At 52.4% G+C, this 26,576-nt stretch overlaps 1 protein-coding gene across 4 annotated transcripts; it reads right to left on the minus strand.

Moving 5' to 3' along the window:
- Nucleotides 1–350: 350 nt before the first annotated feature.
- CABP1 (calcium binding protein 1) lies at nucleotides 351–26,574 on the minus strand. 4 transcript variants are annotated; one of them, XM_060310949.1, is made up of 7 exons: nucleotides 25,853–26,574; nucleotides 13,304–13,480; nucleotides 10,385–10,415; nucleotides 9,969–10,112; nucleotides 8,096–8,205; nucleotides 7,726–7,873; nucleotides 351–4,544 (listed from the first exon to the last, which is right to left on the minus strand). In XM_060310949.1, exons 1-7 carry the CDS (start codon nucleotides 26,498–26,500, stop codon nucleotides 4,519–4,521), a joined length of 1,284 nt encoding a protein of 427 aa, XP_060166932.1. In that variant the 5' UTR covers nucleotides 26,501–26,574; the 3' UTR covers nucleotides 351–4,518. The 4 variants fall into 4 exon arrangements, with proteins under 4 accessions (XP_060166932.1, XP_060166934.1, XP_060166933.1 ...); XM_060310951.1 differs by lacking the exon at nucleotides 25,853–26,574 and adding an exon at nucleotides 18,982–19,005; XM_060310950.1 differs by lacking the exon at nucleotides 25,853–26,574 and adding an exon at nucleotides 18,243–18,478.
- Nucleotides 26,575–26,576: the final 2 nt, after the last annotated feature.

Raw genomic sequence — 26,576 nt, forward strand, 5'->3', positions numbered from 1 at the left:
GCCAAGGCTGGCTCTCCCTTCCCCTTTCCTTGAGAGGGGATCACGGAGGCATGAAGACACATGGGAGAAGGGATAGGGAAATAGGGAATAACAATGCAATAATCATAAAAATAGCAAAAACCTGTATCAGGATTACTATGTGCCAGGCACCACTCCAAGGGCTTCAAGTATACTAGCTTGTTTTGTCTTCAAAACAACCCTGTAACCTCATCCCCATTTTGCAGATGAGGAAACTGAGGCCCAGAGGGTCTTATAACTCACCCAAGAAGACATAGCTTATAAGTGGCAGAGCTGAGATTTGAAACCAGGTGGCTGACTCCTGAGTTCACACTTTAAAAAACAAACAACAATTAAAAAAAAAACCTTTTTATTATAAAATAAGACAAACAGAAAAACATACAGAATAAATGTACAACTTAGCGAGAGGCAAACACCCTTGTAACTACCACATGGATCAATAAATAGAACTTTGGGAGTTCCCTGGCAGTTCAGTGGTTAGGACTCAGTGTTTTCACTGCCATGGCCCTCGGTGCAATCCCTAGTTGGGGAACTAAGATCCCACAAGCCTTCCACAAGCCGCATGGTGTGGCCAAAAAAAAAAAATAGAACTTTGCCATACTCCCCAGAAACTCCCCTCTCTGTGCCCCATCCCAATCCCAGCCCTCTCCCTCTCTCTCCCTAAAAGGAACCACTGTTCAGACTTTTTTTTTTTTTTTTTGGCTGCACAGGCATGTGGGATCTTAGTTCCCTGACCAGGGGATTGAACCCACGCCCCTGCTATTGGAAGCGCAGAGACTTAACCACTGAGCTGCCAGGGAGGTCCCTATTCACATTTTTATAGGAATAATTCCCTTGTGTTTCTTTATGTTTTTTTGTTCCACTGGAGTGCACATCTCTAGACACTGTCATTTATTCAGACCCATTTTTGTTTGTTTGTGGCCATGCCACGTGGCATGTAGGATCCAGGATCTTAGTTCCCCAACCAGGGATCAAACCCATGCCCCCTGCAGTGGAAGCACGGAGTCCTAACCACTGAACTGCCAGGGAAGTCCCTATTCAGGCCCGTTTTTTAAAAAACCTTGATACCTGGGACTTCCCTGGTGGCGCAGTGGTTAAGAATCTGCCTGCCAATGCAGGGGACACGGATTCGAGCCCTGGTCTGGGAAGATCCCACATGCTGCGGAGCAACTAAGCCCGTGCGCCAACACTGCTGAGCCTGAGCTCTGGAGCCCGCAAGCCACAACTACTGAGTCTGCGTGCCACAACTACTGAAGCCTGCACGCCTAGAGCCCGTGCTCCGCAACAGGAAAAGCCACCGCAATGAGAAGCCCGCGCACTGCAACGGAGAGTAGTCCCCGCTCGTCGCAACTAGAGAAAGCCCGTGTGCAGCAACAAAGACCCAATGCAGCCACAAATAAATAAAAAAATAAAGGTTTTAAAAAAAAAACCCTGCTGTATAAAAAATAAATAAAATAAAATACACGGCTTCCCTGGTGGTGCAGTGGTTGAGAGTCCGCCCGCCGATGCAGGGGACACGGGTTCGTGCCCCGGTCCAGGAAGATCCCACATGCCGTGGAGCGGCTGGGCCTGTGAGCCATGGCCGCTGAGCCTGCGCGTCCGGAGCCTGTGCTCCGCAACGGGAGAGGCCACAACAGTAAGAGGCCCGCGTACAGCAAAAAATAACAATAATAATAAAATAAAATACAAAAAAAAAAAAGAAGTCCCACCTGAGCCGCTCTACCCTCCAAGGTCTGCGGTGGGGTCAGGCCTTGCCTCTCTGACCAGCACCATCTCTACTCCTCCCTCCAGCCCAGTACACCAGGCAAGTGGAATTCTGCTTCGTTTCCCAAAGGAGCCACACTCTCCCTTACCTCCAGGTCTTTGCTTCCGCTGTTCCTTCAACTGGAAACACTCTTCCCCTCACTTCCTCTGACTGAGCATGGCTGAGCCTTCAGGTCCTAGCAAATTTGTCCCTTCCACCCCACTAGATTGGGTGGGTATGTTTTAGTACCCTCACTTCTCCTAGGCTAACCTCATAAGTAACCTAGTAACTATAGCACTTATACCACTACATTAGCCTTGTCTGTTTTCTTATCTGTTTCCCCCTCCAGTCTGAGCTCCTAGAAGACAGGGACCCTGGCACAGGACCTGGCACATAGTAGGTGCTCAATAAACAGTGGTTGAATGCATGAATGAATGAGTGAATGAGTTGCACTTTACAAGTCACAAGGAGGCAAATCCAGGCCCAGTTTAAGACCTTACAGACAAGGAGAACTCTTCTAAGATGACACCCACCCACCCAGGGGTAAAGACGCAGAAAGAATTCCTACCTGGGATAGGGTCCATCTCGGAAAATGGGTCTCAGTTCTTGGAAAGTAAGAGAAACTTTTCTTCAAATGATCTTATTAGGAACCCCTAGATATAAGACAAATTCAAGGGGAGAAGCACTAGTTTCAGCATTGGCGAAGGCAGCAGCCGCACCTCTGGGCCTCCCCTTGACTCGAGCACTCCTCTGAACCGTGGCCTGTCATCTTCTCAAGTCGCTTTATCACAGCTGCCTTGTCTATGATTTTAGGAGGCCACAATACTGAGGACAGAAGTGTCCTAGCTGACACCCTAACTCTACCCTCTCCCTGAGGTGCCCCCAAGGGTTCATCCTGTCAGCTGACACAGATGCCCCCAGAAGCCCCCTTTCTACAAATGGCTCCTCTGGCCCTCCAAGGTCACTGGATTTCTGAAACAGTGTAGATCTGGGGGTCTTTGGGCAGAGCTAGGTACAGGAGCAGGCAGGGCTGCAGGCCTGCCTACTGGGGCACAGAGCCAAGGGCTTAGTCTCAGAATTGGATTATTCAAGGGAATTTGGAGCTCCCAGACACCCTAGCCTCTGGGACACGGGGATTACCCAGGCCTTTGTGTGGGGGGGTGCCCGGGGGTGCCCACAGTCCTTCCCTGCAAGATCCGAGAGCACGAATCCTCCATCTACCTTCTGCTTCCAGCCTTTAGCCCACAGCACACCTGCCTCCCTCGTGTCTGGGATTTACAGCAGTGTTATTCAAATTGAGGTCCTGAGAACATCAAGCATGCCCTGGAACTTGTTAGAGATGCAAATTCACTGAATCTGAATCACTGGGTGGGGCCCAGGCCTGGGGGCGGGGCTAACAAACCCTCCAAGCGATTCTGATGAAAATACTCAAGTTTGAGAACCACTGGCTTGGAGAACATGGGTCCATCCCACACACCTGTCCGATTATGCCGCAATCCTGTCAAAGATTCTGGGCGACTTCTACCCACAAACTTCTCCTTTGGATTCCTTCAGCCCTTGGCTTATAGAAATTAATTGCAATGATTACAATGGATCCTGTTTAATAATGCCACTTTGCACAATTTCACAGCCCCTGGAGGTGGGCAATGCAATACCCTGAGATCATTTACTGTGGACTTTATTATCCCCTTATTGCACATGAGGAAACTGAGGTTCAGAGAGGAGACGTGACTCGCCCAAAGTCACACAGCAAGTAAATCCAGGACCTAACGACTATACCATCCTGCTTCTCACTCAGCAGAGAGTCTGGCAGCTGATTCCATTCTAATACATTCGTGTCCTCACACACACTGCGATTTCCTCCAGGGCAAAAACCTCGTTATCACTTCCTCAGGGAAGCCTCTCCTGATCTCCCCAGAGAGTAGTCCAGGCCTCCTTATCCTACCCCACCAAAGGTCCCTGCATTTTTCCTTAAAAGCAGGATCACAATTCGTAATCACATGTGGATGTGATTATCTCGACCAGTGTGAAATCTCCAGGGAGGCCGGAAGTGAGGCAGACCCTGCTAGATGCTTACCCAACCAATATCCAGTCTCCTTTCCTTATAGAACTTGACCTTGTTTGGGGTAGCAGCAAATCCAGCTACATCACTATATGCCCCAGTCTCCCTTTCAGTCAAAGGTGGAAGAGGCTGGGTGCCTAATGGGAACTCAGTACAAGTCAAGGGCAGGGAGGTTCACCCAGTTCTGAGCGCGCAGCTGGTACTCAGGAAACGCGTGTGTCATCTAACCAGGCTGGAGAAGCAAAGACCCCCCCCACGGCCGCCTTTCTCTTGGAAATATTTTTATTGGTTCTGAGATAACAGGGCTGAGGCGAGGGGGGGCGGGCACAGAGCTAAGGGGGGCGGCGAGAGGCTCTGCCCCGGGGGGCAGACATGCTGTGTGGGGCGCCCCCAGTCAGCAGCGGCTGGGTCTATGGCACTTGGCGCCCGGCCTGACTTCCGCCGGCCTGGCGCGGTGGCCTCCTCGTCGGCGGGCGCCCCCCTTTCCAGTTGCAGGAGTCGTGAGTCTTTCACAGTGCGGAGGGGCGGGGGTCCGGGGTGGGCACCTCCCCGGGGTGCAGGCAGGCCCCATCCGCCAGTACGTCCCGGGCTCTGGGCGGCGGCGGCGGCGGCGGCGGCGGCGGGATGAGGCGAGCTCCGGCTCCTCTTCTCCCCGCCCGTGGAGCTTGGCAGTCCTGGAGGGGCCCTGGCGGCCTCAGCGGGACATCATCCGGACAAACTCTGCGGTGGGGTGCACAGGAGGGGGTGGGGAGAAAGCAGCAGTCAGGGCCCAGGACGCTGCCTCCAAACCTCCCTCGGATCGGTGGCCCCGTGTCTATTGCCGCGGCCCCTGACCGATGCTGGTCCCCAACGTCCACCCAGCATCTTCTTTTTTTTTTTTGCCAGCGCCACACGGCATGCGGGATCTTAGTTCCCCCACCAGGGATCCAACCGCGCCTCCTGCAGTGGGAGCGCGGAATCCTAACCGCTGGACGGCCGGAGAATTTCCCCCATCCAGCATCTTCCAATCCACCTTCTACACAGCAGCTAGCAGGAGTTTTCTATCTGCGTATCTGACCCCTCTTAAACCTCTCATGGTCCCCACTGGATAACGTGCTGGATGCTGACACGACCCCAGGGCCTCCCTGTTCTGACCCTAGCTGACATCTCCAGCCTCACCTGTCACCACTCACCTCCAACCACTAAGCTCTGGCTCCACAGAGCTCCCTGTCAGCGCCTCAGGGGCAACCAACACACGCCCCTCCTGTTCACCTCTCAGCTTTCCTGCAGCCTATCCCTGCTCCCTTCTCTTTTAACTCGACTTCATTTTTTAGACCAGTTTTAGGTTCACAGCAAAATTGAGCAGAAAGTACAGATTTCCCATACGCTCCCTGCCTGCCATACACACGCACGGTCTCCTCCATCGTCAACATCCTGCAGCAGAGTAGGACGTTGGTTACAGTCAATAAGGCTACGCTGACACATTATCACCCCGAGTCCACGGTTACATTAAGATTCATCCTTGGTGTTGGACGTTCTGTGGGTTTGGACAAATGTAGAATGACATGTATCCCTATTGCACTATCATACAGAATAGTTTTATTGCTCTAAAAATTCTCTGTGTTCCCCGTCTTCATCCCTCCCTCTCCTCACAACCCCTGGCAACCACTGATCTTTTCACCGTCTCCGCAGTTTTGTCTTTTCCAGAATGTCATATCGTTGAAATCACAAACTATGTAGCCTCTTCAGACTGGCTGCTTTCACTTACTACGCATTTAAGGTTCTTCCGTGTCTTTTTATCACTTGATAGCTCATTTCTTTTTAACGCTGAATAATATTCCATTGTCTGGATATACCATAGTTAATTTATCCATTCACCTACTGAAGGACGTCTTGGTTGCTTCCACGTTTTGGCAATTATGAGTAAAGCTACTATAAACAACAAATCTGTTTGCAGTTTTTTGTGCAGATATAAGTTTTCAATTCCTTTGGGTAAATATCTCTTCCTTCTTTTTCACCTGCTGGCTCCTACTTATCTCTTAAGCCTCTACTTACTTATAGCCTCCTCCAGGAAGCCTTCCCTAATCCCCCCCTCCCAGCGTGGCAAAGGTGCCCCCACTGTGCCCCACAGCCTGCTGTACTTCCCCCAAACAGCATGGACCATACTGCTGGCTTCGGCTTTCCTCGCTGGTCTTGGGCTCCTCAAGGCAGGGATCAGGTCTTGGCACACACTAGGTGTACAACACACGCTGGTAGAATGAATGGGGGATGCTGGGCTTTCAGGGAAGAGCCGGCATCTGTGGGAGTCACTACCTGGACATGGGGTGACCTGAAATGTTCAGCTCTCGTGGTAGCAAAGCCTTCTCTCCATTGCCACACTCTCTTTGACCTTGAAGACCAGCTACTCCCCAGAAAAGGCCTCCCAGCCTTTGTGTTCTGGACATATTCACAGTCTTGCTCATGGTTATCTTGCCTTTCTGCTCAGAATGCACGTTCCTGGAGTGCAGAATCAATGTTTTGCTGTTTTGTTTTTTTTTTTCCCGTATCCCATGGTGCCTCGGACGGTATCATGTACAGTGTAATGTATGTAGTGGTTGAGATTCCAGGCCTGAGTTTATGACCCAGCTCTGCCTCTTACCAGTTAGGAAGTTATATTACTTCTCTGAGCCTCAGTTTCCTCATCTATAACATGAGGTAATAATGTGCAGTCCCTAGAGTCATTATGAAAATTAAATGAGATAATATGTGTAAAGCTACTTACTACAGTGACTGGTATACAATAACTGTACAGTTATAGATGATCACTATTATAATTATTATTAGTTATTTTAAAAACACTTTTACTGAGCGTTCATTATGTGTCCGGTACTGAGTTCTGTGGGAATGACAGAGATAAAGAAAGCAGGGTTCCTCTTCTCCAAAAGTTCAGAGTCAAGCAGAGATATAACTAGCATTTAGGGGCCAGTGTGAAGAATGAGGGTGAGCCTGAAGTGCTGTGAAAGCCCAGAAAAGAGGAAGTTCTATCTGGGGAATGAGGAAAGCAGTGTTTGAGGGAGTGGCCCCACTGCTGGGTCTTGAATGATGAATAGAATTTAGGACCAGCGAAGAATAGGACAAAAGGCATCCTGACAAAAAGAACAATGTATTCAAATGACAGCTTGTGAGGTTCATGGACCACCTATGGCCTTAAGGTGGAGTGTGAGTGAAGGAATGGTAGGAGCTGTGGCCAGAGAGGTGAGCTGTGGAGAGATTTTAGGGGGCCTGAGTGTCAGGTTGAGGAATGTGGTATTCAGAAAATACCTACATGGATGGATGCAGGAGTAGGTGGACAGATAGATGGAGAGAGATGGATGGGGGCAGATGGACACAGGGATGGATGGATGGATGAGTACATGGATAGAGATGGGAAAATGACTGTACAGACTGATGGACAGATCAGTGGAAGTATGGGTAGAAATATAGGCAAATGAGTAGAGATATATAAATGTATGAATGAATGTTGAGAGGTAGAGATGCATGGATAGCTGGAGAGAGGTACATGGGTAGATGGATGCATGGATGAATGCATGGGTGAATGTAGAGAAGAATGAATAGGTGCATGGATGGATAGATAAGGCCGTAGATAAATGGTTCTATGGATAATTGTTTACACATGGGTGAGTGGGTAAATAGGCACCTGGACAGATAAAGAGATAGATGGATGAAAAGATGGAAAGATAGATATGGAAAGATGGACAGATTGTTGGATGGATGGACGGGTGTAGGGATGGAAGCAGATTAGAGGGGTGGCAGGATGGAAGGGTAGGGGGATGGGAAGTTGGAGTGCACTGATGATTGCATCATGGATACACACGTGGAGGGCTCTGTGGATGCCCACTACTGCCCTGGTTTCTCTTCCACTCTCAAAACCACTTCCACCTACCTTCAAAGTCCACTCGTCCATCCCCATTGAGGTCCACATCTCGGATAATTTCCTCTATGTCTCGGTGTCCCACCTGATGACCCAGGAGTTTCCTCATGGCCTCTCGTAACTCACTGGTACTTATCTCCCCATCACCATTGGTGTCAAACTAGAGAGGGCAGGAAGGAGGGAGGAGTAGCTACAACATGGAGACTGTTGGAAGCAGATCCCAAGGTTGAGCCCCTTCTCCAGCACCACTGTCCCGCCTTCCCCGGATCCCTTCTCTGTCCAAGCTCCTTCCCCTGGTCTGGGATCCAGAGCTCACATTTCCGTCCCAGGTTGGAATTCTAACAAACTCCCTGCCCCTGCCTGTCCACTGCCCATCACTCACCTCTCGGAAGGCATCTCGCAGTTCCTTTACTCCAATCATATCTGCCGTCTCCGCCAGGAGTTTAGGTCCCATTAGCTCCACAAAGTCATCAAAATCCACATGGCCACCCACTGGGGACAGAGGAACAGGCTGGATCATCCATCTAACCACTGCCCATCTGGGACTTCCCTGGCAGTCCAGTGGTTAAGACTCTGCACGTCCACTGCAGGGGGCACGGGTTCGATCCCTGGTCGGGGAACTAAGATCCCGCATGCCACGTGGCGCAGTCAATAAATAAATAAATATATATTTAAAAGAATAAAAATTTAACCACTGCCCATCTCCAACTAGGCAACTGAGGGAACTGCCAACCCTCCTTGACCTGCCCAGCTCCAGGCCCAGGATATAAGCAAAGGCCAAATGAGGACAGAGAGGTGACCATGGACCGGGGATTGTCACAGAATGGCTCAGGGGAGTGGCTGGAGTTTGACTAAAGGAACAAGTCAGGAAGTTGACAGGGGTGGATACGGAGGGGAGAAAGAATTATTAGGTCACAGAGACAGGCAAAGAATTTCAGAGAAGGAGAGACAGAGACACACATGCAGAAAAGCGGAGAGAGAAGCAGAAGCCGTGGGCACCTGGCCCACCTGCCCCCACCTTTCCCTCGTTGTGCAAATAGAATTCACCTTCCAAGCGGCCCTCAGCGGGGAGAAATACAGGGGACCTGCCCCCTGGGGTCTGCTCACAGCACTTTCAGCCAGTGACTGAGTTTGGGGGATAAATACCCAGCTGAGAGGTAAGGGCTGGGGACAACTCCGAGGTGGGCCTGCTACGCCAGCTTCCCGAGCTCCCTGCAGAACTAGACTCCATCACCCACAGTGGCAGCTGCTCCAGCGCCTCCTGCCTTGGCTCCTCGTCTCCGCCCTCTCATCTCCCTACCCCCTACCGATGCCGTCCTGCCGCTACGGAGTAAACTACCGCACTCAAACCCCTGTCTCCCGGTCTGCTCCTGGGAGAATGAAAATGAAGACAGAGAAAAACATAATAATGGCATCCTCTGTTCACCTCTTACTGTGTGCCAGGTATTCGGCTGTTTTAAGTACGTCCAAAAAAGAAAAACAGACTCACAGATACAGAAACAAACTAGTGGTCACCAGTGGGGAGAGGGAAGTGGGAGGAGGGGCGAGATAGGGGCAGGGGATTAAGGGATGCCAACTACTATGTATAAAATAAATAAGCCACAAGGATATAGTATACAGCACAGGGAATAGAGCCAATATTTTATAATAACTTTAAATAGAGTACAATATATAAAAATTTTTGAATCACTATGTTGTACACCTGAGACTAATATAATATTGTAAATCAAGCATACTTCAATAAAAATAAAAAAGAAACTTCCAGAATAGGCAAATCTGCTTAGATAGAAAGTAGATTAGTGGTTGCCTAGGGCTGGGGAGGGACTTGGGGGTAATGGCAAAGCGACACAGGGTTTCTTTTGGGGGCCATGAAAATATTCTGAAATTGATTGTGGTAATGGTTGCACAACTTTAAACATACTAGAAGCCACTGAAGTGCATGCTTTAAGTGAGCCAGTTGTATGGTCTATGAATTATATCTCAATAAAGCTGTTACCAAAAATAAAAATAAAAAATAAATGAATAAATACACCATGAAAAAATAATAAAGAAATAAACGTACCCCCAATTGACTTCCTGTGCTCTATTCCCTCTATCCCACCCCTCATTTTACAGGTGAGGAAATCGAGGCACAGAGAGAGTAGTTTGCCCCAGGTCACAGAGCTGGGAAGAGGTGGGCCGAGAACTTGAACCCAGGCAGAGGACAGCAAGGGCGAGGCTGGGGAGGGAAGGAGGTACCCGGTGGAGGGACTCACAGTTCATGTTGATCTGCTGAGACAGCTCAATAAGCTCCATCTCGGTAGGCATGTAGCCCATGGTGCGCATGCAGTTGCCCAGGTCCCGGCAGTTGATGTAGCCGTCCTTGTCTTTGTCAAACTCTCTGAAGGCCTCCCGGAGCTCTGGGGAAGCGAAGGAAGCGGGGGAGGGTTGGTTGTGGACGGTGGGGTGGGGGGTGGGGGGATGACCTGCAGAGTCTCTGGGGCAGAGGCAGCCCGAGGGTCTGCTGACTCTTGCATTCCTCCAACGCCTGGCTCCACAGATGATGCCTGGCTCTGCACCAGGCCCCGTTTGCAGGAGGCCGAGATATCTCTGCCTCTCTTCCCACCCACCTTCCTCTCCTCATCTTTCTGGATGGCTGAGCAGCCCTCTCCCCTAAGGGGCCAGTTCTTACCTTCAATCTCCTCTGGCCGCAGTGATCTGTCCTGAAACAAAAGAACATGTCCTATTAGCAGCTGCAAGGGGCCCAGAAGTCGTACATGGCCCAGCTGACGGCCGTCCCAGTGGCAGCAGGCACTGGGCGGGAGGTGATGGGGCAGCAGCGGAGGCGTGCCTGGACCATGTCCTGGAGGGGAAAGGATGCAGCCCCACCTGTCCCACAGACATGGGAGATGCCCAGGGAAGTAGGAGCCCTCTCCAGCCTGGGTACAGAACCTCTCGGCCCCCAGCCCCTTATTCCAGACACAAGAACGTGTCAGCGAACAGAGCTGGTCTGGAGGCCAAAACCTGTAAATAAAACGGGGTTAGCGGGAGGTCACAACAGAAAGAAGAGGACTCTACCCAAAGAAACCAGGAAGAGTAGGGGAGAAGAGGCCTGCAAAGCAATGGGAGAAGCGAGGGGCCGGGGGGGAAGTGGGGGCCCAGACAGGCACCCAAGAGGGAGGAACAGGAGGTGGAGGAAGAGCTGAGGGAGTGGAGGCAGGATGTGGCTGTGCCCTGATTCCTGGGCACCGCCCCACCTTCTCCAGTTTGACCCCCATCCTATACCTCGCCCTGTCACAGGACACAGCATAGGACCCCGGGGGCTGCCAGTGCCTCTGGCGGCTGCCAGGGTCCAAAGTGCACGTCTGCAACCTCAAACAGTGCCCAGCTCTCCTTGGGGAGTCAAGGAAGCCCTGGGACGAGGCATCTGAACAGATGGCAGAGAAGTCTCCAAAGAGCAGGCCCAGAGGAAGCAGGGGGCAGGCTCCGGCTGGTGAGGTGTCAGTCGCCCCAGGCCTGCCCAGGAGGGAGACAGACTGGCATGAAATGGATGCGGTGCCCAGATGGACATGCTTAGCAGGCTCCAAAACTGGTCCACGGGGCTCATCCTCTCCATATGTCACAGCTCTCTGCCTTTGGGCAGGGAGAACACGGGGCAGGGTGTGCCCGCCCTGAGGAAGTGCACACCAGGTGTGGGCACACCGACTGCAAACACAGACACACGGGTGTGCCACAGCGAGCGGACCACAGCGAGCATGAGGCATCTCAGCTGTGCACATAGGCTGTTCTAGCCAATAGGGCCAGGGCGGGTGAGAGGCTGCTGCCCACCTGCTCCAAACCGGCCCCAGGGCAAGGGACCCCAGTGCTGGAAAATCTGAGAATCTTCTAGAAAGGGGCTGCTGAGCAACATTTTGTGGGACCACCAGCTGCGCAGGAAGGACCCGGCTCTCAGAAGTGGCCGTACGTGGTAGGACAGTGCTGAGAGCGTACGTGAGCCTGGAACGAGTAGGCTGCAGGCTACCAGGTCCTGCTAGCGGCATTTTTAGCTGAAGGTAGGACTCACCTGAAGGTGTCTGTTTCTGTGAAATAATCGTAAGGACTTCCACTTTAAAAACCTGTCACTGTTCACAGGGAGGGGTTGTCACGCCCTCTAATACCTACCTAATCCTACCTCTATCACCCACTAGCTGCTCCGAGTCAGACTGGGATCTTGGGTGACCAAAAAGAATGTCTTTTACGATGCCCGGGACCCCCAGTAAGTGAAAGTGTCAGCGACTATATGCATGCACTCACACGTGCAGAGTATGCTCACTGGGACAAGTGACACAACCTTTCCCACCCTGCAGGCCTCAAGTAGCCTCTCACATCTCCAGGACCCAGCTCTGCAGCCCCCACCCTACTTCTTATAAACCCAGAGCCAGGGAGCAAAAAAGCTGGGTACCCCTTGGCAGTGTGCCCGTGGCCGGAGCTGGTCCAACTGAGTCCTGCTGGCCGGTCCCTGAATCATACACTCCCCAGGGCAGAGCGGCGTGAGGATGTGTAGTAGAGCCGGGGATGCCCACCGATGGGGCAGAGAAACCATGAGCACCGATTTGGGGGGTCAGGTGGGAATGGAGCCCACCACACCTCTCACTCCTCAACTTAAGCAGTCGAGGGATGACCTTGGCCTCTAGAGTCAGATGGACTCAAGGGCAAAGCCCAGATCTGCTGCTTCCTAGATGTAGGATCTTGGGCAGGTCCCTTCAACCGTGTGCGCCACAGTCTCCTCATCTGTAAAATGGGTTAATACCAATACTCACCTTACACGGCCTTTGTGAGCATCTGTGAGGCAAGATGCGTAAAGTGTTTAACAGGTGGCATTTAAACCTACTGATGTTTGAATCTGTAACATCACTATTAATACCTTCCTCTCTGTGACTGTTCAGATACCCATGGGAGGCCATCCAAAGCAGTTGTCACATGTGACTATTTAAATTGGAATCAAAGAAAATTAATAATTCACTTCCTCAGTTGTACTAGCCACATTTCAAGGGCTCGGTGGCCACAGGTGGCTAGTGGCTCCTGTAGAGGGAGGGCAGCACAGATTGGACAGTGTTTCCACAGAAAGTTCTACTGGATGGTGCCGCGTATTCAGTACTGTTGTTCAGAGCACAGGAGGTCTTTGAGTCAGTATCCCTGAATCTGAATCCCACCTCTATCACCCACCAGATGTTACCTTGAGCATGTTACCTCTCCAACTCAGTTTCCCCATCTGTAAAATGGGGAGGATAATAGCACCTACCTCTTGGAGTTGCTCTGAGGCTTAAGAGAGGTGATGAGCCAACGCACTTAGCACAGTGCCTGGCACATAGTAAGTGCTTAAAAAAAAAAACAAAAACACCCAAGCAATATTAGCTGCTATCATTTCTTGCTGGTGGATGTGGACTCACCAGGGCTTTGCAGCCATCAGTGGGAAACTTTGGGGGTCAGATTCACAAGTTGCGGGTTTGAGGTGTATCCGTTGGGGGACGCACACTGCTGAGTACAGAGCCCCCTCTTCTTCCCAGCACCTCTTTGCTCACGCCCTGTGAAGCCAAGTCGAGCGCGGCTCCACCGGGGCCAACTTACGTACAGGCTGCCTGTTCTCCGCGAAGCCCTTACGCAGGAAAATGCAGGCTGGGCCCAGCAGGTTGTGCATGACGGCGCAGTTCTGGGCCAGCATCAGGAGCGGTCCGGGGAGCTCGCCGCTGGCCGCCAGCCCCTCCTCACTCGTCTGCACCACCGTATAGCTGGTCTCCTCCTGGCGCATCTTCAGCCAGCACCAAGCAAATACAAAAGAGAGGCGGGGCATCACCTCCCTGCCCAGCTGGGTCCTCCTGGCCCCAGCCTGGCTCCTGGTCCTAGAAGGGGCCCTTCCCAAGAGCAGACCTTGCGAGGCAAACAGCAGGGTGCAGAGAGCCCTCAGGATGCTCTGGGGCAGGCATCAAACTGGTCCAACAGGTGGAGTCCCCAGTCCTTGGCCAAAACGGATGCTCCAGGGAGAGCTGGGTCTGATACACTCTGTGTGGCCCATGTGCAGACACAAACACACATACACACACACGTGCACAGAACCACACACTCGTGTGCATGCAGAAGCTCAGAGAGAGAAGCAGGCAGAGGGAGGCTTCTGTTCATTCAGGGAATAATGTCCTTTCCCAAGATGCTCCCAATGTCCCAGCGCAATTCCCGGGGCTAAGCTCCCCGACTGAGCTCTGACCCTACCCCCACTGGAACCCACTGGAAGGCAGTGAGAACCATCAGAACTGGTGACACAAAGAGCAGAGGCTCAGCTAGCCTGAGAGACCGGAGGCTGCAGACACAGGTGCCGCAGTGAACAGAGATGAAACAGGCAGGTGTGAGAGGCGGGGCCTGGGGCAAAACGGATGCTGTGTGTCCCCTTTGAAGGGACAGCGTTATGTAACTCCAGCCCTGTGTTGCCAGATCTTCTGATTTAAAGCACCAGGTGGGCTAAACAAAGCACATCTGTGGGTCAGATTCCACCTAGTGTGTGGCCTTGAGACTAGAGGCTCTCTACCACCAGCAATTCTCCTCGTCCCTCCCGCCTTCACTGGCACCCTGCCCAGCCCAGCCTGCAGGACCTCTAGAGGCTGAGGCAGGGGCCCTCTCTGCTGGCGGAATATAGCTGGGCTCCCAGGCCACGGCCAGCCCACCCTCTTCCCTGATGTTTCCCATGCAGCTATAAAAAGTCAACACTGCCCACAGACTGTCCCCTTAGGGCAACAGCGGCAGCCAGACACAATATTCTCTTCCACCCCAGCCTCCCGGCCAGGATGCCCAGCACCGCCCCCCCCAGAATCCAGGTGAGGGCAGTCTGCCTTCGGCCCTGAGCTTGATGCCTCCCCGCCCCCCGGCGTGGGGATTTGGAGCCAAACCTTCCAAGGAAAGACAGAGTGGTGGAAACTTAGAGGGCTGTCTTTGTCCAAGAACGCCAGAGCTGCATGCCCTGCCCGTCCATCCTGCTGTACCTGCTTTCTAACAGTTTCCTCCAGCTCAAGGAAGGCCACGCCCAGGAGGAGATCCCACGACCTAACAGGTAGCCTGTCCTCCTAGGCGGACAAGCAGAGCAACCTCCCCCATCTCACCCTGTCCTCGTGGTCCTCCTCCCCGGAGCCCCACACTGTGGAGCTATAGTCTAGACTCTCTTCCAAATTCCTAAGCCTCTTCCAGGCCTAGAGATGAAGGAGCAATATTCTGGCTCCTCAAAGGGAAAGCAGCAACTCAGACCCGAGGTGCAGGACCTCAGTCCAAGGCCTGAGTCCAGTGAGTGCAAAAAAGTGTCACCTTAGGTAATCTTAGAACTTGAGGGGTGTCAGACATGACCAGGGTCCATTCTGGTTTGATGACCAGGAGAGGTTCAGAGCCTCGGCCACACTTGCATAGGCTTCGGGGACATGTCTTGAGCCAGGGCAGGACCAGAGAGACCTTCATGACAGAGGGAGCCCAGGAGTCGACCGTGGCTTAACCCCAGGAAACAATCTCAGGAGATGTTGGTAGAGAATCAGCCTTTTCGTTTCTGGCTGATTCTCACTCACTTGGCTTGGATGAGCACACCCAGAAGGAGGCAGCAGGCAGCACAGAATTCCGAGGGGAGCTTGAGTATAACTGGCTTTGGACTCAAACAGTCTTGGGGACAAATTCTGGCTTGCCGCTTGCTTGCTATGTGACCTTTGGCAGGTCATTTGACCTCTCTGGGCTCTGGTTTCCTTCTCTGTCCAGTGGGTACGATCAGGGCAACTCACAGAATTCTGTGAGAGGTAAATGGGCTATTGCACAGTGCCTAGAGCAGCGTAAGGGCTGACTCTGTGGGGTTGCCATGGTGATGACAATGATGATGACAACGATGATGACAATGATGATGATGATGCAACTTAAGGGATGCTGGATGCCAGAAGGCATTTACATCTGGCTGCAGAAGAAGTGGGAGAATATTTGCCAATCAAGAAAGAAGTGAGAAGGACAGAGAAACATTTGCTCCTACGAAGGAGGAACCAGTGATGGCTGGGAAATTTCCACTGCAGCTCTTGATCTTAACCCTGCCTGGCACCAAGTTGCCCCAGGACGCTTCTGTTCTTCCCTGGCCAGTGATGGTACCTGACAGCCCAGTCCTGCCCTGCTCAGAGCCTGGAGGAGACCTCCTCTTTCCATTACCAATTCCCAGCTACTACTTAGGAAGCCAAGTGGGCAGCGGCCCACAGGCTGACAATGTTTCCTGGCACTGAGGGGACGTCTCCTGAGTGTGGCAGGGCAACAGGAGGGGCTGGCACGACTCATGACCTAACAGCTCTCTAACAACACAAGCTCGCCAAGCACAAGCTCCTTCTCACTGAAGGTATTCAAGGAGAAGTTGAGTGAGGAAGCACTTGGTGAGGTGGGCGAGAGCATTGCCCAGGGAGTGGGAATTTGGGCTAAGATGACCTGTAAGGTCAGGTTCGTTAATCTATGAATAACATCTCTGACAGCAGGAAAAAGAGAGAGGCAGCCTCTCACAGAGGCAAAAATAAAAACAAAATACCAGATTGGGATTGACATATATATACTAATATGTATAAAATAGATAACTAATAAGAACCTTCTGTATAAAAAAATAAATAAAATTCAAAAAAAACAAAAAAAACCCCACAAAAAATACCACCTCTGGATTTACACAGACCAGGGTTTACATCTCAGCTCTGCTTCTGGTTGGCTGTGGGATCTTAGTAACGCTCTTATCTCCGAGTCCAGCTCCTTTCTCTAGAAAATAGCCAAGAGAACTACTGGGTGGAAAAGAGCAAATGAGATAACAGGTGTTGGAGATCTTGCAGATATTCAGGAAGAAGCAATGATTACTATTATACAAATACATGAAATTGAATGCAATATGTTTTATGATCTTCTGCCCTACTCCATGGATGCAAAACCTCTCCTATTTCCCTTTTTACTTCCATCCCCCTTCTCAGAAAACCCAGAGTGGAAAAGCTAATAACACTAGCTAACATTTACTGAGTACTATATTCCAGGCAGCATTCCCAGCTCTTTCCTTGGCCCCCAAAATCACCTTGGGAGGTAGATGTTAGTATTTCCACTTGATGGACAAAGGAACTGAGACCCAGAGAGGTCAAGTAACTTATCCAAGGTCATATGGCTAGAAAGAGGAGACCTGAGAAGTCTGACTCTTAAGCCCTCTGCTGTATAAGGGAAGATGGGTTGGGTAGGACAGAAGGACAATACTTGTTCTTTAGTTTACCTCTTGAAACTCTGGACAGAACCCAGGGAAAGGTCCTTCGCCCTGTGGTCCTCTAAACTAATTCAGATCCGTTTCTGCTTCTCTGCAACAGTGTGGAGGCCACCTCTGATGCAAAAGACTCTCCTTTAAGATGACAGATGATTGGGGGGTGTGTGCACAGAAGAAACAGTCAACCCTCAGAAGGATCCAAGGAACAGTGAAGATTAAAAGGAATTTGATGTGAGCAGCTTAGCTAAATGAGGAAGATGATGAGCAGAAAAGCCTGAAATGTCCTAAATTGAGAGGCTGTCAAACTAACAGAGGAGATAGAATGGGGCTGGGGGTAGAGAAGCCATTAGCTAACCTGAGACCTTGGGTTAGTTACTTAACCTGAGTGGCAATCAAGTTCCTCATCTGGTAAATAAAATGATTTGGAGGAAAACATCCCTCACATTACTTCTTCCTTTAAGTAATATCTATGAGTTTCTTCTATGGCCTGACTACAGAGGACCAGAGATACAGGCAGAGCCCACTTAAAGCAAGACCTTACAGATATAAGCCCAGGTTTGCAGGAAAGATGATTTGGAGGTGATTATTTGCTTTCCTAAAAGGATTCTTGCAAAAGGATATTACCGTGGTGTGTAAGCAATACATCCACTACAGAAAGCAACTTACAGATGCCTTTGCTGTACACTCTGTTTCTCGATGGAAACAACCCTGGGGCCCCAAACCAGTCTGGTTCTAGCTGTGAGTCTTTGACCTGACTCAAGAATTATCAAGGGTAGAAGGGGACACCTGGCTTGGTTCCTCTCAGGAGCAAGACGATCTACTTCAAAACCCACAACTCTGAAGGCTTAGAGACCACCAGAGAGGCTCAGAGACGCTCAAAGGAGATGAATGAGCCCCCATCCTAATGCCGGGAAGGAACCAGCAGCAGCAGGGTCAAAGCCCAGCTCAACCCTCTTCTGATCCTGTTGGCTCCAAGGGGGGGTCTGTCCACTCACATCCTAAAGATCCATGCTTTTCATGGAGCTACGTGGCTTCTTTCCTAAATCTTGCACAAATTCCCAAACACGGCGCCCCATGCAGCTTAAAGTCCCAACTTCAGCTCAGAGCCTGGGACATAGAAAACTGTGATAGGAGGGAATCTGGAGGTAGAAACAGGGAAGCAGCTCTAGACAGAACCCACGGGAAGGGTAGCAAGTTTCAGAGGCCCACCCTCTCTGCCCCCAACTTCTGGGGCAGAGGGCAAGATGCTCCAATCCCCCACCCCAGGCTTTGGGCCCTGATCACTCCAGAAACATACCTTCCTTGAGAGATTTCTCAGTGGAGACTTGACACAGTTGCCCATCCTAAGCTGAGGCAGCCCCTCTCAGGATCCCCGGGTCCATGAAGGAGGCTCCTGGGGGCTAAGAGACCTTAGTCTGGGTCCCCACCAACCCTAGCCTCCCTCTGGCTGCGCCGTCTTCCTCCAAGACCGATCTGAGTCCTCTCTCTTGCGCGCGTGCTCTCTCACTTGTCTGCCTGCTCCTGTTCCCAGATTTTTTTTTTTTTTTTTTTTTTTGTAGATTGTGTGTGTTCATGTGTGTGGGTTTAACTTTCTGGACACTTTCTTAAGGAGACGAAGGTAGGAGGGGAGAGTGCAGGCATAGAGGAAATCGCCCGGAGAGCTGACGGCAAAGGGCAGCCGAGCTGGAGAAGGCTGCCGGATCATCTACATCAGATTACAGCTGAGGCCTCTCCCCAGTCCATTCCCCTTCCCTCGGCCCCTCCTCTCTGGCTGTCAAATCTGCAGAGAGATTGCCTCGGGGAGGGGAGCCCAGAACGGCAGCTGCAGCTAGGAATTAGGCCAGCAGACCCAGAAGGGGAAGCAGGCTAGTTTGGGCCCCCAAAAGCCAGGGTGCCTCCCAGCTTCCAACCTTATGTGGGCATTCTCACTCACACACACACACACACACACACACACACACACACACTCACACACACACACACACACACACACACACACACGCAGGCGCTCAGGGACAAACACGCATCTTAATCACCCCCGCCATCGCAGCTGGATTGAGAGCAGGCAGCTCCAGTGAGGCCCTGGGAGATCTTGTGACGAGTCTCCATCACGCTCCATTTTTCACACTTGCCTCCTCACCGAAACGGGATGAGGCTCCAGGGCTGGAAGCACAGCTGAGCCGACGCAGCTCCTTCGGCTCCCTTCACTGTGCGCGCTCTCTCCGACCCAAGGGAAATCAAGAGCCGGCCCTGAGGGGGTCCTGATGGAGGCAGTGCTGGCACGGCGGGCGGCCGTGAGCGAGCGAGGGCGACAAAACTCCTAATCCTCTGCCTGATCCCCATAGAGGATCTTTCACCGGTTTCCTTGGGGGTGCAGAGAGGCCGCCCTTTGCAAAGCGGTCTTCAAGTTCCCATGAATGAAACTGTTTAGGTAACTGGCACGTCCTCGTCCCTCCAGCTTCCAGCTTTGATGTGAATTCATCTCAAGCCTCAGATGTCACCTCTGTGACCTACAGCCCCAGCCAGACGACCCAGGAGAGGAAGTGTCCCCGTTTCCCTGCACCCGGCTTTTCCCAGCAGGGGGCACCAGAGCTAGGCTGGGAAGCCGAGCTCTTCCCAGGCCCTGAAGCAAAACCCTTTACACGCAAGGCTGAGAGTTTCAGTCCAGAGGGGCTCCTCTCGCAGGAATTTTTGTCCAGTTTTGGGTGGCTGGTCAGAGCTCCCGTTAGGGGAAGATGGGTGGGGACGCTGCCCAGAAGGTGCCACAGGCCAGCTCCCAGGGAGCTGGGGAGGGAGGTCCCTGGATAGCTTTTGAGGACCGTGGCGCTGACGACGATGGAATGGTTTATTTTAGTCGGGGAGTCTCTCAGCAGCCTGGTTCCGGCCTCTGGAGGCCAGAAGGAGGAGCCTGGGTGGGGCTGGGGGGGCGCTGTTGACACTTAAAAGGGCAGGAAAGGGGGTGAAGATGCTGCCGGGGAGCTGGTATGGGAAGAGCAAACAAAAATGCCTTCTTCAAAGACCTGTTCCTCGGAAACAGAGCCTGAAGGCAGGGTCGTGGGAAGAGCAACGGACTCAGATGGATGGGAAGGATCTGGAGGTCCGGGGCTGAGTCCTGGCTCACATGGCAGCTCACATGGCAGCCCTCAGTTCCCTCGCCTGGTGATACGGTGCGTGCGGGGAAAGTGCGTGGCACAGGACAGGTACTGGATAAGGAATTATTGAAACGGAAGAAGGAAGTATCATTTGTCCCATGTGCTTGGCTCTGGGAAAGTTGTGGGAACGAGATACACACGGTCCCTGCTTTCAGGGAGCTCACATTCTGGCAGGCGGGCAGGAGATATTAAAGGGCTATCAACATACTTAATCTCAGTTCAGGTAAATGCTATGAAGGAGAAACACAAACACTCTGAGAATGTGAGACAGGGATCTGACTTAGTGTGGAGGGATCAGGAAAGACTTGTAGACAAAATGTAGAACACTGCCCATCTGCAGACTCTTTTGAAAAGCTAGGTCTCACCGCAGACCCCAGAGGGGAGATGAGTTAGGCTCCGGGTACAAATCCAATTCGTATGAACTAAATGGGTGGATACGTGAAAAGGCAGCACAGTGGGAAGCAGGGGTTCTGAATGCTGGCTGCAGACTAGAATCATTAGGGACCTTCCCCAAGGATGCTGATGGAGTAGGTGTAAGTGAGCCCCAGACGCTGGTGTTGTTTAATACTCCAGGTAATTCTAACCCACAGCCAGTGTTGAGAACCACTGATCTAGAGGTAAAGAGCTCAGCATACAGAGTCAGACAGACCTGCGTTCAAATCTTGCCCACCTGCCTAGCAACCACGTGACCTTGAGGACTTCTTAATCTTTCTGAGCCTCAGTTTCTGTATTTATAAAGTGGGTACTCTAATAAGGCTTCCTTCATAGGACTCTTGTGAGGAGTTAATAATACATGCAAAGGGCTTGGCACAGTTCCAGGCACATAGAAGGTGCCCCTTCCCCTGCCCGGTGGCGACGTTGGTCCTAAAGGGCCCAGCAGGGCCTCCATTCACTCAGCAGGGCACCCACAGGCTCAGACCTGGTGGCTCCTGCCCCCCGCAGGCCAGTGCAGAGCACAGCACATATTTGTCGACCTTGGGATACACCTCTGTCCTTAGAGACAAGGAGACCAGGAGACAGCAAAACCAGGCCCTTGTGGAAAAGTCCACGCACTTGGAAGAAATCCCATCCTTTAGCGAAGAGGGTGCTGACACCAGCTTGAGGCTTAAGGGCAGCCAGGGATTCAGGATTCCAACCCAGAGCTTGCTTAATCTATTTTAGGTTGAGCAGATGGGGTGTGTGGTGGTTCTGTGTGACAGGAGTAACTACTGATCTTGAGGAGGCAGATGGCTTGACCTTTGGCAGAAAATTTCAGAGGGCTGAATGGTGGGGGCTTCCCTAAGGAGTAAAGCACATCCCACGGCCCCGCCTCCCCATCAGTATGCACTGTGGCAGCAGCCCCTGGGCCTCCAGAAGCCACGCTTAGAGTTCTGGAATGGAATAATAGGATCAGAGGGATGAGAAGGATAAACCCATTGCTGATTATTCCTGATTAGGAGGGAGGCTGGCTTTGGGCCCTGATCAGTCCTATCACCAGCATTTGAACTTGGATGGCAGCCCAGTGTTAAGACACTTGGGGAAAGCTGGGTCGTAACCTGAGAAGTGCTTTGTGGATGCTTCTGACAAATAGGAAACGCGCTTCTGTGACTTTCCACCGGCCAGTATGGTGTGGCACTGGCAGGTTGTTTGGAGACAGACACACCACATCACAGTCCTGCCATTTACTTACACTGTGACCTTTGGACAAGCCACTTCCCCTTTCTTGAACCTGTTTCCTTGTCTCTAAAATGGGGCAAGATAATGCTAAGTTTCACAGGTTGCTATGAAGATAAGATAATGAGAAGATACTTTGTCCATTGTTTACTGGGCTCTAGACAGAGGTTGAAAGTGCCAATGTTGCTTCTGCAAAACCTACGACCTGACATCGAGTGATTCCTATCATCTACGATTGAGCTCAACCACAAACTGACCTTCTCTTCCCCTTCCCCAGGACCCAGAGAAAGGCCACAGGGACTCCCAGCCCTCTCAGAGAACAGTAGGGAGTGACTTGGCTGGGCAGGAGTAAGTAAGATACACAAGCCATCATTCTGGGCACACAGGCCTAGTGCACTTGAATCCGTTAGGATCCGAACCATATGGTCCCTCTCCCTCATCTAAGCTATAGGAACCAAGAAACTGAAGTGCAGAGGCTGGAGATTCATTCACTCACGCATTAAATACCTTGACCCTCTTACGTACAAAGCAGTTTGGGAATTGGGCTAGCCTACTCAAATCAGAAGAGATGTCTCTATAGTTAAAGAAAGGGGATGGGACAGAGCTATGGGTTTTTTTCCTCTTTGCCTCATCTACAAGAGGTGTTTCTTCCCAAATTTAGGGTAAGGAACAGAAAGACTATTCTTAAAATAGTTTTCCAAGACCCAGTGCCAAGAGTTGCCCCCAAGTCATGCCTGTCCTCAGTTAATTTTTGATACCACATCTTCTCTCTAGGCAGCTGGGTGGCTCGTCCTTAGCTGGCTACAAAGAGGGTACTAGAGGAGGTCCTTTGTCATTCAGCTCCTTTTTTTGTTTTTTTAAAATTTATTTAATTTATTTATTTTGGCTGCATTGGGTCTTCATTGCTGCGTGCGGGCTTTCCCTAGTTGCAGCGAGCGGGGGCTACTCTTCGTTGCAGTGCGCAGGCTTCTCATTGTGGTGGCCTCTCTTTGTTGCGGAGCATGGGCTCTAGGCACGCGGGCTTCAGTAGTTGTGGCATGTGGGCTCAGTAGTTGTGGCGCATGGGCTTAGTTGCTCCGCGGCATGTGGGATCCTCCCAGACCAGGGCTCGAACCCGTGTCCCCTGCATTGGCAGGCGGATTCTTAACCACTGCGCCACCAGGGAAGTCCCTGAGTTCCTTCTTTTAATGGCCTTCCTCACTTGGCTCAGAGACAGCTTTCAAACTACCTGACGCAGGCCCTCGTTCTGACAATTACTCTTTTAATAATAGTATTAATGAAGCCTGTGCCCTTTTCCAGCACTCACTCTGAGCCAGCCCATTTGACATCCTTAATCTTGTATAACCCTCATAAGAGCTCTGCAAGGTAGTTTTTTGTCAATCTCATTTCTGGATGAAGAAACCCAGACCAGAGAGAGAAAATAACAGGCCCAAGGTCACAGCAATAGGAAGTAACATTGCTGGGACTGGAACCTGCAGCTCTATCTCCTAAGCCACCATTCCATGCCTTAGCCTCAAAATCACACCGTCTCCCTGCAGGCAGTAAGGATGCTCTGTTAGGTCACTGGAAGAACCCTAATTCCTGTTCCCCCTAATGAAAGAGTCCATCTTGGTACCTTCAGTGTCACTTTGGCCCCTGGCCCTCCCTGACTCTATTACAAATGGAAAGAATTTCTGACACAGTCCTTGGTAGTTAATCAACAACAACAACAATAATAATAGCTAACATCCATAGACCCTTGCTCTGGGCCAAGCTCTGTGCATATCTCCATATCCCCTTTTATTCCCCCCGAAAACCCATTGAGATACTATGATTATCCCTATTTTGCAGATAAAGAAACATAGGCTTACTGAGGTCAAACGATTCACTGAAGGTTAAAAAAAAAAAGGAACTTGGGAGACATGAAAAATATACTTCCCCAGGGCTATATTTTGCCCAAGGCAGATCCTATCGGAAAGTTTCTATATTCAGAATCTCATTTCCCTTCTCTTGGTCCTGACCCTGTCTCTAAGGACAGAAATCTCAATGCAAAGAGAAGGGACGGAAAGCCTAATTCTTGCAGGAGACTGGAGACTCTGACACAAAGTCCCAGGCCGGGTTTTGTTGCTGTTGCTGTTGCTGGAGCAGATGCCTTAGAGCCGTCAGCAGGAAGGCTAGACGGGATGTGCCCAGCTTTAAAGACAAAGCCTGCAGCTCCAGGGGCAAGAGCTTCCAGAGGGAGCTAGTAAATATTTGATGGGACCTTCCAGTTCTTCCTGACTCAGGTGACCCTGGTGACATTTCAGAACACAGAACTGGAAAACAGCCTTCATTTTATGACTGAGGAAGTAGAAGCAGAAAAGCACATGAGCTGAAATGCTCTGAGCTCACAAAGGGCCCAGGCAGGCAACTCCTGCAAGACTGCAAAGAAAGGACCCTTTTTCCAGAAACGAAGTCAGATCACCAGCAAACTAAATAACCAGAGTGTGTGATCCTGGGCCAATGACCTACCCTTCCAAGCTGCTAGATTGTAAGCTCCAAAGTAGCCAGAACCCTAGCTATCCTGTCCACTTCCGTCTCCATAGTGCCCAGCAAATGCCTGGGCAAAGTAGGCGATCAAAATATATTTGATAAATGGATAGTTGTCACCAATTCAATGACACAGTGTCCCTTTTGCAATCCAGACCACTCCTGCCCTAACACCTGACACCCCCTCACTAATACAGAAGCCACTGCAGTCAACTCTTCAACATAACACTGCACTAACTTTCACAGCTCTGCATTCAAATCTCTACTCTGGAGAACCGTTTCCAGATAACTTGGCTAACGAGGGCTCCTGGCAGGAACAAAGCCACACTGCTGCCCTATCACGCCACCACAGCAGCCCCGTGCAACCCGAGTCTACGTGCAGCTGCCTTCATGTCAGCTGCCTTCATGCCTCCACCGGCATCAGCCACTGCAGAGTAGTATTTTGAAAAGGAATGTGCAGATCTGAAACAAAACACGCACGGCCTCCTTGGAGCATGGGCTCTAGGCAGCATGGCAAGCCAGGAGCTTGAAACGGCTTCTTTACGCTATATCCTAGCACAGAAACGCACAGGCCCCACCTTCGCCCACACAGCACGCGACACTCTGATCAGACCTGTGTTACACCCCTCCTCGGCTGCTGCAGAACTGTGTCCATGCTGTGCCAACGAGTTTGACTTAATTATGGACTCAGAACTAGAGGAAATCCTGGCTTTGCTCAGGAGTTCACAGGTTCCTTTCTGCTGAGCCTCTCTCCCAGCAGCACAGCCCCTAACTGTAGACCTGGATTATGACCACGGGGCCATTTTTAAAGGGCAGATGCCCAGCTGCTTGGGGTTCTTGAGAGAAAAGAAACAAAACGAGCCACTCATGACCCCTTAGTGACCTTTCTGACCCTAGAATACACACTAACTCAGACTAGGGGTCTCTAGGTGTTATTCCATGTCCCACAACTCGACAACTGCCCACCGTCTTAATGGCATCCCTAGAAGACAACCTCCTTAAAATATCCCCAAAGTTCCAGTTTGAGCCATAGCTCTGTACATCCCTCCATGACTACCCAGACACTCCTCTTTTCTCATATTTTTACCTTTCCTAACTTTTCCCAGGTCTTTGGGGCCACCACAGGCAATGGCTAGGGTCCCTCATCCCCAAGCAAGGCTGTGTACCCCGAGGTCCCCACTCTTGATCCCCAGACTCCATGCCCATTGCTCTCTTGGGTCGCTCATTGGCCGTCTTGGCCAGAGGCCGGAGGAGTGGGTTTGGTGCCACCTGCTCGGAGCACCCCTCCTTGACCCCTGCAAATTTCCAGGCGGTTTGTGGAGGTCGCTCCCCGTCCAGGACTGGCCCATTCCGGCAAGTGGAGGGAGGCTAGGCGGTGGGGCCTCGTCCTGAAGACGCCCGGAGCGTGGACAGCGCACAGGGTGCTGAATCAGGCACGGGGGAGGAGGCGCGCGGGCTAGGGCGCCGGGCGGCGGGAGGACCAGAGGAGCGTGACCCGGGGACCCGCGGGCAGCGGGAGGAGGGCTGTGGGCGCGCAGCCGCGGCAGGGTCCCGAGCGCCTCTCCAGGGAGCGGGCGGGAGGCGCGGCCCTTACCTGGCCGAAGGCGGAGCTGAGCATGGGGCGCAGCTGGTGGAGGAACGGGTCTGCCTCGGACGCGGCGGCTGGAGCTGAGTCCCCGCGACCCGGGGCTCGCAGAGAGCCCCGGAGGCCGAGCGCCGGGGACAGCCCCCGTTCCTCCCCATCCCGCCCGCGGGCCGGCGGCAGCGGCGACGGCGGCGAAGGTCGGGACGCCGCGGCCGGCGGCGCCTCCCGGGGCCTGCAGTGCGCCTGGGGGAGCCCGCGCCGGCTCCCCCGCGCGCCCTCCTCTCGCGGCGCCGGCCGGCACAGGGGCCTCCGCGAACTGGGGTCCCCGGACGGCGGCGGCGTGCCCGGGCAGGGGCCGGGCAGCCGGCGGCTGGACAGCACTGGCTCCCGGGCAGGGCCGTGGCGGGCAGCCCGGCTGCCCCCGCTCGCCGCCGCCGCCTTCAGCAGCGACGTCTTGGACTCGCTTTTAGCGATGTGCGAGCTCATCGCGGCGGGGCCCGCGCTCGCATGGCCCGGCGGGGGCGGCGCGGTGCGGCGCGGCGCTGGGTCCCCGGCGGGCAGAGAGCGGGGCGCCCGGCGGGAGCCGAGCCCGAGGACGCGCTGGAGGCGGGCGCCGTCCCCCGGCCGCTTAAATGCGGCCCCGTCGCCGCCGCCCATGTGACAGCGCAGCCTCTACGCCTGGAGCCCCGAGCTCCCCGGCGGCTGGCGGTGCGAATCTGGGGGGGCCGCCGGC

This window comes from Globicephala melas, chromosome 13, assembly GCF_963455315.2.
Source record: "Globicephala melas chromosome 13, mGloMel1.2, whole genome shotgun sequence".
NCBI classification, from domain to species: domain Eukaryota; kingdom Metazoa; phylum Chordata; class Mammalia; order Artiodactyla; family Delphinidae; genus Globicephala; species Globicephala melas.

Coding starts and splice junctions, on each gene's coding strand:
- CABP1 (XM_060310949.1), bottom strand. CDS start 26,500: ATGGGCGGCGGCGACGGGGCCGCATTTAAGCGGCCGGGGGACGGCGCC. Junction 10,416..13,303: donor TCGCGGAGAACAGGCAGCCT/GTACGTAAGTTG, acceptor CTTTTGTTTCAG/GACAGATCACTGCGGCCAGA. Junction 8,206..9,968: donor TCAGCAGATCAACATGAACT/GTGAGTCCCTCC, acceptor CTCTGTCCCCAG/TGGGTGGCCATGTGGATTTT.